Source organism: Chionomys nivalis, chromosome 7, assembly GCF_950005125.1.
Source record: "Chionomys nivalis chromosome 7, mChiNiv1.1, whole genome shotgun sequence".
In the NCBI taxonomy this organism is placed as follows: Eukaryota; Metazoa; Chordata; class Mammalia; order Rodentia; family Cricetidae; genus Chionomys; species Chionomys nivalis.
The window spans coordinates 41,293,079-41,310,444 of NC_080092.1; the positions used below are offsets into that span (position 1 = coordinate 41,293,079).

General features: G+C 45.6%; 1 protein-coding gene across 1 annotated transcript in view; it reads right to left on the reverse strand.

Annotated features, from left to right (window-relative positions):
• Positions 1-17,366, reverse strand: part of Snap47 (synaptosome associated protein 47) — a 55,536-nt gene that overhangs the window by 14,076 nt on the left and 24,094 nt on the right. The window contains exons 3-4 of the mRNA XM_057774529.1: positions 7,647-8,134; positions 583-707 (exon numbers count right to left, since the gene is read on the reverse strand). Of these exons, the coding sequence (XP_057630512.1) occupies positions 583-707; positions 7,647-8,134 (613 nt within the window). The remainder of the gene's footprint in view (positions 1-582; positions 708-7,646; positions 8,135-17,366) is intronic.

Here is a 17,366-nt window from a genome sequence, read left to right on the forward strand (position 1 = left end):
ATACTGCACAGTCATATGTAAGTAGAGAGAGTCCACACACACTGTGCAGAACGGGCACAGCACACACACAGTCCACACACATGCACACACACATATACAATGGGAAGCAATTGTACGTGCAGAGAGTGTGCACACTGTGAGTTTGTATGTCATGAAACTAGAGAGTTTGGACAGCAGCTGCATTCCTGTCCTTTTTCCAACTACAAAAACACAGCAAAGCCTGGGAACAAGCAGCTCCTTTTAGAGCAGTGGTTCTCAATCTTCCTAATGCTGCGATCCTTTAATGCAGTTCTTCATGTTGTGGTGACCCCCACCCATAACATTATATTCGTTGCCACTTCAGAACTGTAATTTTGTTACTGTTATGAATTGTAATGTGAATATCTGTGTTTTCTGATGGTCTTAGGTGACCCCCATGAAGCCTCTCTAAAGGAGTTGAGACCCACAGATTGAGAACCACTGTCTTAGTTAAAGGCATGCATAATCCAACAAGGGCCTGTCTTCAGGCAGGAGAGGGATGAGGCTCAGGTAGTAAGGACAGAGATGCTGAACTGGTCCACTGAGGCAGTAGGGACCCTCTACCTGTGTCAGCTCCTGGGCTTCCCCTTCAGAGAGTAGTGGCCAGTTCCTCTGCAGTTGCAGCTGCTCGCCTTCCTGGCCTCCCATGGGCAGCTCTCGGGGCGGAGTGCAGCCCATCAGTCTGGAAGCTGGAACGGAAAGCTGAGGTCAGTGGTGAAAACTGTCGGAAGGCGCAAACCACACACAAGCATTCAGCAGCTCACAGAGGGGCATTTAAGACTGCCACAGGCTTTGGCCTGAGGAGCACATCTGAGTGTCCATATGGGTACGTATGGGCCTTGGCGGCTGGGCCTCTACTGAGCTAAATGCTTCACATCAAGGTGAGATTGCAACACTGTAAACACCCAGGGCTAATTGAAACTATCTCTTGAGAGAAGGACCTTTGATTCACATGTACAAATTTTAAAGATGTGGCATATAAAACATAAGATCTGCTGAACCCTGGTGAAACATACATATAACACATCACCAGGAAATGTGGGGACAGTTGAGCTATTTCACAGAACACTGCGGTTCCAGAAAGCACAGGAAATGGCCAGCTATTGGAGCCAAGTGGAGCTACATGTACAAGCCTGCCCCACTCCAGTCTTAGTGAGTCAGAGCCACCCATCCTGCGGTCAGGCAGGCCTCAGCTCAATGGGGCAGCTCTGCAGCTCACACAGATCAACACACACCTGTGTGCTGGATAATCTCTGCACCCAAGATAGGACGGCTGGCAGTAACGGTGTAACTGGCGTGACGCAGTGTGGCTCCTGGCGGCTGCCATGGGCACCTGTTCTTTATGTAGAGAGCAACTCCAGCCACAAACCCAGAGCTTCCTGGCCCAGATAAGGTCTGAGAATGAGGTCTGCTCTTTGCTCTTCCCTACAATAGGGGGTGCCTGGGCACAGGGCAGGGGGGCGTGGGGGCGGAGAAGAGGGGCACAGGGCAGCAGCCAGGAACATTTACTAGACTGGGAGGAAATGGGGAGAGCAGTCTGACAAGGAGCCTGAAAAGCAGTGGCTTTTCCACATCTCTAAGCTAGACAAGGGAGAGCAGCCTGGAGCTCTCTCCACACAAGGAAAGGAGGCACAGCTTGGGGGCGCTCAGTGGGCTGAGGGCAGGAACCAAAAGGATCAGTCACTGAGACATGCCTCTCTTCCCCAGGAGAGAGACCAGAGGCTCCAAGCTCAGCACAGAGTTCCCTTCCTCTGTGTTGCTTCCAACTGTCTGACAGGCAAGCCTCCTGAGAGAGGCAGGAGCAGCAAGAAGTGGCCACACCCTCAGGAGGAAGGCAGGCAGGGTGAGGTCAGGCCCACAGGACTGTAGGCGAAGAGGTGAACAACACCCTTTTCAGCTCACCCACACTGCACACTTTAGGGTGTGTAAATCTAATCTACCAAATAGCAGAGTTAGGGCCCAACACTGGGACAGTGGTTTTCCTACTACATTCCTTTTTTTTTCTTTTTCAAGACAGGAAGGGTTTCTCTGTGTAGACCAGGCTGGCCTCGAACTCAGAGATCCGCCTGCCTCTGCCTCCTGAGTGCTGGGATTAAAGGCACGCGCCACCACGGCATAGCCCCTACTACATTTAAAAAAAAAACAAAAATAAAAACAAAAACGAAACAAAACAGCAACAACCCAAATTGATTACAAACTTGTGTTTGCCAGGAGCTAATAATGCGGTGGTGTAGCTACGAGGCTCCCCCACCCACATCCCAGGGCTCACTGCTGAGCTCCTCTGTCCATGGGAGTCCTTGGCCGTACAGCCACTACTTTACAGTGAGTGGACACAGCTAACAGGGCTGAGGCTGGGAAGAGCAGAAAAGGTGTGTGAGCAATCATCAGCCTGAGAAGATAGTGGTAGGTAGGCTTGGGGTGGGAGCCCAGTACAAAGAGGGCTCTTCCGGGTAGGGAAGGGGGCAAAGAAGCCCACTGCCTGCACTTGGGGTCCCTCTGCCTTGTGCCGACCAGCTCGTGTATCTGGGGCATGGTGATCCTCTCCGCCTGGTCTGTAATTAGCGGTGTACACTGTGACGTCACACTGCACAGTCTCAGTGTTCCCATGCTGCTGAGGCCTTTCCCCAGAGCCGCTGACCATGGCTACCACACTTCAAGCTACAGGAGACTGACTGACTGAAGGAGACAACCAGACTGGCTGAAGATTCCCCAGTGACTGAAACCTCAGGGCTGATGCTGACTGACTGGACTTCAATAGCTTCAATAATCAGGGCTTCACCAAACAGAAAGCTGAAGCAGGACTCTCCTAATGGATGCTACTAATGACCCACAGGCACATGGAGTCTGGGATGCTTTCCATGAGCTGTGAGGTCAGCTGGGACCCATCGGAGCCGCAGAACTCTGCCACCTCCAAGGCTGACCACTGCTGTTCTGAAACATCTGAGAAGAATTACTGTGGCTCTGGACAGGACGGTTCCTATCTCTTCGGTCACTACCAATCTGTTTAATACAAGCAGCAGAAATGGCTCCTGCAGCGAGGAGGACTGCAGGGACAAAGAGGCCTAAGATAGTCTTAAGTCAACTAGCGAAGGGACAGACACTGGCCCCCAGATGGCCCTCTGGGGAGCTCAGAGCAAAGACACCAAGCCTGACCCAGACAGATCCCTCTCTGGGCTACCAAGCCTTGTATCCCTCGTCTGTACTTGGAAAGCAGCTCCTCTGGCAGGGGCTGCAGGCTGTATGGGGCCTGAGAAGCTGATGTACAGGTCAAAAAACAAAATGCACACTCACCCACAGGGCAGGACAGACTGAGGAAGGAGAAACAGAGGGGGTCATATTCTGTTCCCACGGACACCCATACTTCCACAGTGACTCTGTAGCACACAGTTACATTGAAGTAGGAAGGGCCAAGCCATTCTCCCTGCTCAGCCTCCTGGACAGCCCAGATCACAACTGTGCAACCCTGAGGACCCCGTCTTTGGACCCCATGATCACCATTGCAGTGCCACCCACATCTGTATCCCCACAAACCCTGCCCTTGGCCCAGAGATTCCCCATTTCGCAAAAGGCAGTATGTGTATCATCACGGACCCCTTGTGAGAGCTCAGCCAAACACAGCACAGGACTTGCACACTTGAGGACCTCATCCTGGGGCGCTGTTCTGGCTAGTTTTTTTTTTGTTTTTGTTTTTTTTTTTGGTTTTTAGAGACAGGGTTTCTCTGTAGCTTTGGTCCTGTCCTGGAACTAGCTCTTGTAGACCAGGCTGGCCTCGAACTCCCAGAGATCCGCCTGCCTCTGCCTCCCGAGTGCTGGGATTAAAGGCATGCGCCACCACCGCCCGACCTGGCTAGTTTTTATGTCAACTTGCCGTAAGTTAGAGTCACCAGAGAGGAGGAAACCAACTGAGGAAACGCCTCCCTAAGATCAATCTGTAGGCAGCCTAAAGATTAGGGCATTTTCTTATTGAGTGAAGGGGAAGGGCCTAGCCATTATGGGTGGGGTTACCTCTGGGCTGATGTTCCCGGGTCATACAAGAAGGGCATCTAAGCAAGCCATAAGAAAAGCCAGTAAGCAGCACCTCTCCATGGTCTCTGCATCAGCTCCTGCCTCCAGGTTCCTGCCCTGACTGCCTTTGATGATGAGCTGTTACATGGGAGTGTGAACAGAACAAGCCCTCTCTTCCCCCAACTTGCTTTTGCTCATGGTGCTTCGTCACAGCAATAGAAACCCCAGGACAGATGCCTGTATCCTAGGACTCCCAGGACTTCCCAGCCCTGCCTCAAAAGACAGTCTGGAACAGGTCATCATGGACTCCAGCAGGGAGTCCTCTATAGGCTTTTTAAGGCACTGTCAAAGCAAGGGAGCCCAGGAACCTATAACCACAGGACCCTGGATCTCTGGGGACAGAGGGACCAGGTGGAGGTGAGAGACAGGTACCTGGTATGGGTGCTCCCTAGACATGACAAAGAGGCACACTAACATTAGGAGTTGATGACAAAGCATATTTGGGGATGGGGGCAATATAGGACTCAAAACTGTTAAAACCCAGAGTTCATACCACAAACTCCAGGACACTTTGAACCTATCTATGCACAGAATCATTGAAGACAATGTATAAAATCGCCCCGGCCTATGTGGACAAGGCAGACATGAAGCAGCAGTGAGCCTCGTATGCAGACTTATGCTCCATGACTTCATCACTATTCACTTATTCCATGATCTGAAACTCAGAGTCGGAGACACCTGCAAACTCATGGCACCAAACAAGAGGCAATGACCCTGAAAACCTGCAAGTATTCTAGGCTCACGTCTCTAAGGATGCTACAAAGAGGAACAGCAATCAGGCTGTGCTGTCCTAAGACAACACGCCAATCTTCCTGCACTCCAGGCCCGGGCCCTTGACACTAGCAGCCTCTGTGATCTGCAGGAAGCATTCACCACAGCAGTCTCTGGGGAGCTTCCCGGGGAAAGTTTAACTCCCAGCAGCAGAAGCTCGCCATGCTTCAAGACTGCCCCTGTGTGGCCACATGCACACAGCACAGCTTCAGAAGAGGCTGGGGCCTGGGCACTGCCTCCAGTTTCCACCTCCCAGTGGTAAGATAGAAGCTGGCTGAGCACTGCAGCACATGAAGGTGTGGGCGACATGCCAACCCTCCCACCAAGCTGTGGACAAGAAAACCACTGAGTTCCCACCTACTTGGAAGCCATCTCCCCTACTAAACCTCAGTACATGTGAGCTTCCTGCACAGATCAGCCAGCTGGGAGGCACGCCCATCCACTGGAAGTGAGGAGAGCACTTCCCTTCAGGGACACTCAAAACACAGAAGGAATCCCTAGGATACAAAAAATAACACAGACTGTCATGCTTCTAATGTTCCATTCACACACACACACACACGAGCCCCCATGACGGCCACTTTCCTGTGCCCCTTGTAAAGGACAGGTCCCCGGTAACTCAATCAAATCCCAACATGCTGTAGCTAAGAGTATGGCTACGAAGACATCTCTGAAGCCAATGTCTATAATAAGGGAGGCTGGCCTGCACCGGCGGGGGGACTGCTCCGATCAGGAGTGGAAACAGCAAGAACACCCATGGCTTTCCTAAAGACAGTGAATCTGGACAGTGAACCACTGCAGCTGTGTACAAGCCTAGACCTGCTAACACTAGGGGGTTGGCAGAACTCCCGCCAAACAAGACCCATTGGATGGATGCCTATCTTGCAGTGAACCTCTATTACTTCATGAGTTATAGAAGCCACCAATCCCGTGACATGAAAACTTTCTTAGGAGGTTACCTTACCTGTAGGCCAGTGACACCTCCTCAGTCCTCCCTCCACAGGGACAGCTGCCACCTTCCTAAGACATTACAATGTGTCCTACCTGAAGCCCCACCTTGAGGGTGGCATTTCCTCCCTCAGTCATCCTTCCCCTGGGACAGCTACCACCCACTCACGATATCCCATGCTGGCTTTCATCATCTCCTTACTCCTACCTCCACCAGGACAGACCCCACTCCTTGCTTCTCTGCTTGTACCTCACTGGACACTCTGGGTCTTTTGTTTGTTTATTTGCTTTTCCTTTTGATATGAGTACTCTGTCTGCACATATGTCTACCAGCCAGAAGAGGGCATCAGATCCCATTATAGATGGTTGTGAGCCACATGCGGTTGCTGGGAATCAGGACCTTTGGAAGAGCAGTCAGTGCTCTTAACCACTGAGCCATCCTCCAGCCCCGGACACTCCATGTCTTGGGAGCCTCTCTTGGAAGGGCTAAGCATGTCCACTTGTTTTCTCACACTGACAGATGTGCAGCTTCACACTGGAGCATCTCACCTGACACACTTGGGTCCTCACCTTGCTAACCCTAATCCAGGGAAACTGGATACCATGGTGAGTGCACAGACACCATGCCCAAAGTACTGTCCCCATCCTGGACCTCGGTGCTAGGTTCGTTGTCCCACTTGACCCAGTGCACAGCACCTGGACTTGAAAACTCAGCCCTGTGTCCAAGAACTCAAGGATCCAGAACCCTACAATGTACATCTGGGTAGTGGCTGGGAAGACCCAACTCAATGCCAATGGACAGTGGTAGGCTGGTGGGGGCATGCCAGGTGTGCTGTGGGTCAAGCCAGAACGCATCTGAGAGTGCCACTTCTTGAGTTAGACTGAGTAAAGGCAAGGGCTCCAGACTTGAAGCTTCCTTTGGCTGATTTACCCAAATGTTTTGCTACTGTTCAGATATGATGTAAATGTCTCCAAGGGCTCATACGCTAGGTGTTAAGTGATGTTGGAAAGTAGTGGCACTTCTGAGAGGCAGAGCCTAGGGGGAGGTCATCAGGTCACAAGGATACTGTCTCTGGGAAGGATTATGGGATCCTAGTACATTTCTGAGAAAGATGGCTGTTTGTGAAGGTGAAGTCTGGCACTTGAATCTCCTCAGCATCCCATCTTGCCAAGCACTCTCCCCATTGTATATCTGCCATGTGACCCTCACCAGAGACCAAATAGAGCTGTCCAATCTTGAGCTTTAAGCTTTCGGAGCTGCCTAATCTTTTCTTTATACAATACCTAGCTTCAGCTATTTTTTTTTTAAAGCAACACAAAATGGGTTGACAATACCTCTGCTTACACTAATCAGTCTCCTATACCACAAGGAAATACCCAACCAACTTAGCAAGAGAAAAGATTGACTCTAACTCGTGGTTCTAGAGGGTCCTACCCAGTACCTGTGGTGAGGCAGTGCACCAGGACAGGAACAGAACTGCTCACTAACACCAGCATGCAGGGAGAGAGGAGGAAGGAGAGAGCAAGCCTCCAGAGACCGAAGGGCCCTGCAAGAAGGCCGTCCTTCTAAAGGCCCCACTGTCTCCTAACAGTGCCACCCCGAGAGGTAAGCCTTTGGGAGACAGTCAAGAACCAATCTTTGGCACCGCCCTATTCTGAAACCCAATTATCTGTCAAGGACAGGTGTAACTTAGCCATCTGGAAGAGCTGTACAAGCCCGTGACTGCCTGCGAGCGAGAGCCCACAGCTGCTGACAGATGCGCATGTTGAACACATACCACAGCACACTGAGGGAAATTCTAATTTTGGAAGCCGGTACGCAAACTGCCCTGCTGGCCACTCACCTGCATGCATGAAGCAGCTACCCTCTGCAGGGGCAGTCTGGGCCCAGCTCCTAAGCACTAGGGCATCTTCCAGGAGCTCAATCTTCTTGCTGAACTGCACTTCTAAAATGGGAATGACCTCTGGCATCTTGGCAGATATCAGCCGGTAAGCCACGTCTGGCTTCCCGATGAACCGCTGGCGTATGCTGACCTCATAAGGAGAGTGAACCTTGATATCATCCACATCTTCCCTCTCAAACCTGTGCAGGAGCAATGAACTGGAGTCGTGGATTTCCAAAGCAGAGACCAGGACAGTGAGCTTTCCTGGCTTGGCATGAGACTCTGTTTTCTGAGAAACAATAGCAGGGACTCTGATCACTACCCCTTCCTTTCCAAAGGGCTCACAAGCGGCTACAGAGACACCTTCCTTGGGCTTGGCTTCTGCCGGCGTCTTCCAAAGCTTAGAGCTAAAAGGCCACCAGGAAGGAGACTCCAATTCTGTCAGCAATCTAAAAGAGCAAAGAAAACATGGAAAGCAGAGACAGTCAGTTGTGAGGTGTAAGGCCTTTGGTTTTTTTGTTTGTTTGTTTTTCTCCAGAAGACTGCTTTAATCTTGTAGAGTATGTTACCATTTCATAGCCAGTCTTCTCCAACAAGCACTCATGAAGCAGAAAGAGCAATGGGTGGGAACCTGAGGCTTGGGTGGTAAGCACACCTGCCTAGAGGGGTCCAGCTAACCAAAGAGACAGCAAACACATACATGTGACTCATGTTGTTCTTTCCACTCTATGCCTTGACCTGAGAGTTCTGACTCGGAATCCGTTCATGGATTCGTCAACCCACCAAGCTCTCCAGAGCTGTCTGCTAAAGCTTTCCGCAGAATGGAGATGCTCTGCCTGCACTGTCCAAAACAATGCTTTATATACAGCCATGGCAACTAAGAAACTCAATTAATGGATTGTAGAGCCGGGGAATCAAATTCAGGGCCTGTGCATACTGGGCAAGAGCTCTATGTTTAGCCCCTCCCAGCCTGATATAATTCAGTTTTAGTAAAGCTAGTGTCTACTAGACTGCACAGCATAACCGCAACACCAAGAAATAGACCCAATGCATCGAATGAAGGCAGGAAAAAGCAAGTATGGGGGCTGGAGAGACAGTTCAGTGGTTAAGAGCACTGGCTACTCTTCCAGAGGACCTGAGTTCAATTCCCAGCAACCACATGGTGGCTCACAATTATCTATAATGAGATATGGTGCCTTCTTCTGGCATGCCAGAATACTCACACATAAAATATAAATAAATAAAAATAAAAGGAAAAGAAAAATCAGCTATCAAAAAGAACAAATGGCCGGGCGGTGGTGGCGCACGCCTTTAATCCCAGCACTTGGGAGGCAGAGGCAGGCGGATCTCTGTGAGTTCGAGACCAGCCTGGTCTACAAGAGCTAGTTCCAGGACAGGCTCCAAAACCACAGAGAAACCCTGTCTCGAAAAACCAAAAAAAAAAAAAAAAAAAAACAAAAAGAACAAACGGCAAACATAAGGTGGGATTAAATGAATTAAACTGAACCAGGTAAGCACTCAGACTAAAAGCAAGTGGCCCAAGATAAAGGCATTATCAGCTTGAAAGAAACAAGAGGCAGCTATACTTGTTCACGAAAACACTGTAAAATATGAAAGAACAGATCCACAGAAAGCAAAGAATTGAAATGTACACATGATACACAGGATGCTGACAGCAAACGGATGTGACCAGAGGCACCGTATGATAAGGAATCCATCCAACTGGCAGACTTAACACTAAACATCTATGTACCAAATAAAACCACTGTGAAATTCATTGAGCAAAACTATTGACAAAACAGACAATCACAGCTATAGCCTTCAGCAGTTACATTTCTTTCCATGGCTAAGAGGACAAAATGACAAAAAATTAGTAAGAATTTGGGATTTTGAACAGTGTTATGGTAGCTCAGCCTGACTGATCACAGAATCACCCAGCAACTGATGAACGCACACTTTCAGCTGGACGCAGAACACTCAGGCCTGGAATGCAGCTAATTGCAAAGCCACTATGTCCAAATACAAACACAAACCTGAAAATATTTGCAGATTAATGCACACTGAAGTACATGTACCAGAAACACAAAAAGGAAATCAGAAAACATCTGAAGGAGCTGGAGCAAAGGCTCAGTGGCTAAGAGCACTTGCTGCTCTTGCAGAGGACCTGGGTTCCAACTATCTGTAACTCCAGTTCCAGGGAATCTGACACCTTCTGACCTCCAAGGGCACAAGTATGCATGTGACACACACACACAGACATAGATTCAGGCAAAACACTACACATAAAAACAAATCTTACAAAAAGAAGAAAACATTTAAAGTGAATAGCAAAGAAAATACAATACACACGAGGAGCAAGTGTTGCGGGAGGTCCTTCCGCTCCTCCAGCCAATAGCCGCCAAGATACCAGCCCATTGGGGCGTGGTATCTTTCCCTTTAAAAAAAGCGGCCACTTCCCTCCTCTCTCTCTTTACTTCCTGCTCCGGTTCCGGCGACTAGACTTCTTCCCAATTGCGTGCGCAGAGGGCTGTTGTCTGGGACCGTGATCTGTAAGTTTATTCCCCTTTAAATAAATACCACCCTATTAATCACAATTCCAAACTGGTGTGGGATTGTTTATGACTTGCGCCTTCATCTGGCACCCAACGTTTGGTTTTAGGACCCCTCCTTCCCCCGCTTGGCTGCCGGCCGCCAGTTCGGCCACGGCCTGTGCCTTGCGGCCTGTGCCTTGCGGCCTGTGCCTTGCGGCCTGTGCCTTGCAGCCTGTGCCTTGTGGCCTGTGCCTTGTGCGTGGAGCCAGCAGTTTAACATAAATCATCACGCAGTGGCTTTTCTTGCTGCAGTTCTTTATATTTTCCCTTTAGACACTTCAGATTGACTTCAAGTCCCCACGCAGCCTATCGTTTGCCTCGCTACGTGGATTTAAATTCCACAGGCCCACGTAGTCTCTGCCCACGTGGTTTGCTCTTTTCTGAATCGTTTTCAAATCTCCCTTGCAAGCACAGCTCTTAAGCGGAGCAAACCAGAGCACGCGGTTACCGGTTGCGGAAAGCTGCAACCCCTTGGGACGACTCTGTCACGTGGAGGCATACACAGCTTCCGGGTTACTCTTCTCTACCCCTGGATTCTGGGTTTATGGTTCCGTGTACGGAATTGATTTAATTACATTTACTTTGTTGAGCAACTTGCATTTCCCAGTTTTTAACAAATACTAGGCGGACACTGAAACAGGACCCCGTTTTCGTCGCGACTTGGGAACAGCGCCACCTGCTAGATAATAGGTAATATGGCAGTTTTCGTTTCCAACATGAATTTTACTATTTTGACTACCAAAACAATGGGTTTTTTTCATGCAAGGTTTATACGACTATGGAGATAACTTAATTTACTGGTTACTAGGTTTCAGTATTCTTTTGAATATTCTATTATTTAGGAAAATTATGGCACTCCTAAGAACCATGCAATCTTTACCAGAAACTAATACAGGTCAGGAGATTCAGGATTCAAAAGCTTTGAAATCACAGGTGCAGAATGGGGACCAAAAAATTGATACCTCAGTGAAATCACTAGAAACACATGTAGCTCAGGAGATTCAGGATTTAAGAGAGACAATGATAAAAAGACTTGAAATGATTGAAGAAATTATTGGAGCTAGTGAACAGAGTAAGAAGGCACAAGGACAGGATACAATGCCACCACCAGCTATTAGATCTGGCTTACCCAGGGTTTTAGCGACATACCCTGTAATTCATTCTGACAAAGCGTCAACTTCTAAAGGCTCAAAGGGAGTCAGAGAAGCTAGATGGATGCCAATAGCAATGAATGATCTAAAAGAAATTAAGCAAGCTATAGTTACCTTTGGCTTGCACTCTGCATATGTTAAGGAAATGATAAGGACTTGGGCTTCTAATGCTAGAGCTACCCCCCACGATTTCCATCAGTTAGTGTCTGCAGTTTTAGATAATGGACCTTCCTTGATGTTTGGAATCTATTTCAGAGAAGAATCCAAACATATGGAACAGCAAGGAAGAGCAAAAGGTGTGGAGGTTTCCCAAGATCAAATTCTTGGTGTAGGAGAATATGCTGACCCACAGGTCCAAGCTCTTTATGATGATGAAGTACTGTGTTTATGTCACCAAGCAGCTTTAAATGCTTGGAATAGGCTACAAGATCCAGCAAAAAGGGTTGAATCATATACCAGAATTAGGCAGGGACAGAGAGAACCCTTTATTGACTTTTTGCAAAGATTAATTAAGGCTCTGGACATAGGGGTAACAGACCCAGAAGCTAGACGACTACTTCTTGAATCTCTAGCTTTTGAGAATGCAAACATAGAATGCAAAAAGATAATTGGGCCTTTAAAGTTTAGATCAGCACCTATGGATGAATGGATTCAGCATACAATGAATGTTGAGACGTTTAGCTATAATGATGAATCTTGGGTAGGAGAAGCGATTTCCAAAGCAATGAGGAGACATCAAACTGCCAGGTGTTTTAATTGTGGTAAATTAGGACATCTGAAAAGGGATTGCAGGCAAAGGATTTCTAGGAATAATATCCCTTCTGGGAATGACAAAAATAGGAGACCTCGGCCTTCAGGTATATGTAGGAGATGTGGTAAAGGCCGACACTGGTCCAACGAATGCAGGTCAACAACAGACAGACAAGGCAACCCGATACAGTCGGGAAACTCCTTGAGGGGCCTCTCGCAGGCCCCCAAGCCAACAGTGGCCCAGTCATTCCCAGTCACAGTAGAGAACGTGCCTCACCAAGAAAATTAAAAGCTCCAATTTCTGCTGTAAAAAATATTACTGGTCTAAATGATGAATTACACATGGAGGATGAGTCAAAAAACCCAGTAGGACAGAGTAAACGTATATTTTGGCAGACTTCTATTAATGATCAAAGACCAAAGCTAAGAGTCTGTATAAATGGCACTTTTATTGAAGGCTTATTGGACACAGGTGCGGATGTAAGTATCATTACTCCAGAATCTTGGCATCCGAATTGGCCTCTTCAAGAGGTAGATGTTCAGTTCCTGGGAATTGGAACCCTATCTCGTGTAAAACAAAGCACAAGATGGGTTGAATGCATAGGGCCTGAAGGGCAAATAGGAAGACTAAGGCCATATATTGCCAATATCGCAATAAATTTATGGGGCCACGACCTGCTACAGCAATGGAATACCCAGATTAACATTCCTGTAGTTCCAGGAACTCATAATTCTGGGAAGGACATGATGAGATATTATGGGAAAAGGTCACCAGCCATTCAGGCTGTACAAGAACATACAGCAAATACCAAACCTTTAGAGGTACCAACAGCCCTACCTTTAAAATGGCTAACTGAAAAGCCAATATGGATCAAACAGTGGCCTCTAGCTGAAGATAAATTACAGGCATTGGAACAGCTGGTGCAAGAGCAACTAGATGCTCACCATATTGAAGAATCAACCAGCCCTTGGAATTCTCCTGTGTTTGTTGTAAAAAAGAAATCCGGTAAATGGAGAATGGTGACAGATTTAAGAGCTGTCAACAAGGTAATTCAACCTATGGGCCCACTACAATCTGGAATTCCTTTGCCTTCTCTATTACCAAAAGGATGGCCTCTTATAGTTATTGATTTGAAAGATTGTTTTTTCACCATACCGTTACAAGAAAAGGATAGAGAAAAATTTGCCTTCACAGTGCCTACTTATAATAATTCTCAGCCTAATAGGAGATATCAATGGACTGTCCTCCCACAGGGTATGCTCAATAGTCCTACATTGTGCCAATATTTTGTAAGTAAGCCATTGGAAATAATTCGTAAACAATTCCCCAAGTCCATAATTTACCATTACATGGATGACATCTTGTTATCTGATTCAAATAAAGATACTTTAGAAAGGATGTTTGAAGAAGTAAAGAAAGTCTTGCCTAGGTGGGGATTATAAATTGCCCCTGAAAAGATTCAAAGAGGAAATTCTATTAATTACCTAGGTTACAGAATAGGGTTAGAGAAAATTAAAACGCAAAAGGCACAAATTAGGCGAGACCGGTTAAAGACTCTTAATGATTTCCAAAGATTGTTAGGAGACATTTCCAGTCTACGACCAGCTGTTGGGATAACACCTGATCTAATAGTTCATTTAAACAAACCTTAGATGGTGATAAAGATTTGAATAGTCCAAGAAAACTGACAGCTGAAGCAGAAAAGGAACTGACAATGATTGAGGAAAAATTACAGGAGGCACATGTGGATAGGGTGAACCCAAATCTTAGCTGCATCCTAGTCATATTGCCTTCCAGAATTTCTCCTACAGGGATTCTAATGCAGAGGGAAGATATTATTTTAGAGTGGATATTTATACCTAATAAACCAAGTAAAAAATTAAAAACTTATGTGGAAAAAGTCTCTGAATTAATTATAAAGGGTAAACTGAGACTTCGTCAACTAGCAGGTATAGACCCAGCAGAAATTATAGTGCCTTTTACTACTGAAGAAATAAAAAAGTTATGGGAAGACAATGAACCATGGCAAAGAGCTTGTGCTAATTTTTTGGGAGAAATTAATAGCAACTATCCCAAAAGTGGTAGACTTAACCTCATAAAGAGAACTTCTTGGATTCTTCCTAGAATTGTACGTGATGCTCCAATAACTGGAGCCCGTACATTCTATACTGATGCAAATAAATCAGGGAAAGCAGGTTATAAGTCAGATGAATTGAGTAAGGTGGAACAAAGCCCTTATAATTCTGTCCAGAAGGCAGAATTATATGCCATTCTTATGGTGCTAAGGGATTTTAAAGAACCTCTTAATATAGTTACAGATTCACAATATGCAGAAAGAGTTATCTTGCATATTGAAACTGCTGAATTTATACCAGATGACACAGAGTTGACTTCATTGTTTATCCAGGTACAAGACATAATCAGGAACAGGCTTTGTCCGATGTACATAACACACATCCGGTCCCATACAGGTCTGCCTGGTCCTCTAGCACAAGGCAACGCTGAGATTGATCAATTATTGATTGGAAGCGTGTTGCAGGCCTCAGAATTTCATAAGAAGCATCATGTCAATAGTAAAGGCCTAAAGAAAGAATTTTCCATTACATGGCAACAAGCTAAGGACATTATAAAGAGATGTCCTACTTGTTCCTTCTATAATCAAACACCGTTGCCTGCAGGGAGTAACCCAAAGGGTACTAAGAGAAATGAAATCTGGCAGATGGATGTGTTCCACTTTATGGAATTTGGTAAATTAAAATATGTACACCACACCATAGACACGTATTCAGGTTTTCAATGGGCTACTGCCCTGAGCTCAGAAAAGGCTGATTCAGTAATCACACATCTATTGGAAGTTATGGCCATCATGGGAATACCTGCACAAATAAAGACAGACAATGGTCCAGCATATGTATCTAAGAAAATGAAACGCTTTTTTGCTTATTATAATATAAAACACATTACAGGTATACCACATAACCCCACAGGTCAGGCAGTTATAGAAAGATCAAATCGTACTATAAAGGATATGCTGAACAAACAGAAAGGGACCGAAAATACCCCCAGAAATAGATTACATAATGCTTTATTGACCTTGAATTTTCTTAACGCTAATGAGAAAGGAACGACAGCAGCAGAAAGACATTGGATAATGGAAAAGTCTGCTGAACTAAATCAACCAATTTATTTCAAAGATGTGCTGACCTCTCAATGGAAGCCAGGAGATGTGCTACGTTGGGGAAGGGGTTTTGCTCTTGTTTCCACAGGAGAAGAAAAATTGTGGATACCATCAAAATTAATAAAGGTTCGATTTGAAGAGGAGAAACCTCTTGGAAAGGAGAAATGACAACTCATCCACAATGATGATATTCCTACAGGTGGTAAGAAAAACATATAGAATGGGGGCAGGGTTCTGTTCTTATCTCCACAGGAAAACACTCATCTTTGAAAAATTCAAGGGATCCTGGATGTTTGGATACTGACAGATGGAAAAATACCTGCCCAATAGGAACTATCAAGAAAACTGAATAAGTTGTGTAAGTAAAATATACTAAACCATATTTCTAAATTTATAGAGCTGGTTTTGAAGTTGGACTCTGGCTCAGTCCCTCTCCAATTCCAAGCCTGTTGGTAAGAGAAAAACCCAGAGTTTCTGGAGTTTCTGTCTCATGTCAAGAGCCATGATAGGGGACAGAAAGAAATATGAGTTTAGAAAACATCTTTGCTTTTCTTCATATCTATCATAATTTTCATTGAATATATCTATCATTCCTTTTATTGAATATATATATATGTGTGTGTGTGTGTGTGTATGTCTATATGATTAATGTTTAAGTTTTTCACAATGAACAATGAGTTTTTCCTGAAGTGACATTTAAAGTTTCCAGGAAGAAGATGGGGCCCCATAACAACGACTCCACCTGGTTGATATGACGTCATGATACTGATAGCGCTACTACAAGACCTGTTTTGGGTACCAGCTGCACAAGACGATCCCAACTTGGTTAGCTGAAATGGTGCACCTCTTATACAACATTCTGGCCAGACCTGCACAAAATACTCAGAGACTATTTGCAATTTTAAAAGACATCGATCTTGAAATTTAACCATCATTTTACTTTCACAGGATCCCCCAGAAAGAACTTCGCCCCCATGACAGCTGGAAGTAACTCTAGAGGACGACGTCCCCTTTCCCAGTAAAGTTTGCCCTTGGGTTTAGGGACATCATTTAGGGGTTGATTATAAATTGGTATATGGTTGAGGGTTGGGGAAGGAATTTTATAATAAGCTCAGGGATCATAAAAAAAAAAAAAAAGAGGGATAATAGATTGGTACTTGTTGGTACTTGTGAGTTATTGTTTTGAGACAAATGTATTGGTATCGATTCTTATATATTGATACAAAGTGAAATTATATTGACTATTGTATGCATGCATGTTTCTACCTCTGTTTAAAAACATTTTTTATGTATTGACATATATTGTATTGATATATATTGTATATATTTACCATATTGCAGTGTACATTTCTACCTCTGATTAAGATACTTACATATTGCTTGTGTATTGATATACATTTACCATACTGCAATGTATATTTGTACATTGTTTATATTTGGAGGTCATTGTCCTCATTTGTTTCACAGTTGTTTATTGTCTTAGTCTTTAAGTTAGATAGGTATTGAGAATTATATAGATCAATAGTATTCTAAGTTTGTCATTTATAATTAGACTAATCAGGTTCTTTAGATACATAGAGATTATACTCAGTATAGATAGATAATCTTCAACCTCTTCAAAGAGCTGTAGAAAATGGCCTTTAATCTAACTCAGAGTTTTGTGGTAGTGAGACACAATTGCTCCTGGCAACACCGCTCTATTCCCGAGAGAATGTTGAGCACCAAAGACACTCCACCTGGAGCCTTTCTTCTTGGCTGAACTGGCCTTTGGGTAAAGAAATGCCCATACCTCAACCACTGACAGAAATACAGAGTATCTGTGAATGGAAAAAACAGGACTGTCATATCCTGCCAAGACAGGGTAAGATAGTTTTGACAAGTTTCTTGCCTTTGAAAATGGTGTGTCAGTTATGTTAGGCCTTAGCCAAAGTTGGTTGCTTCAACGCTGCAAACGTGACCTTGGGTGATTGCCCAGGTAGCTAGTTGTCTCTGTGATTTGTTGCATGTTTT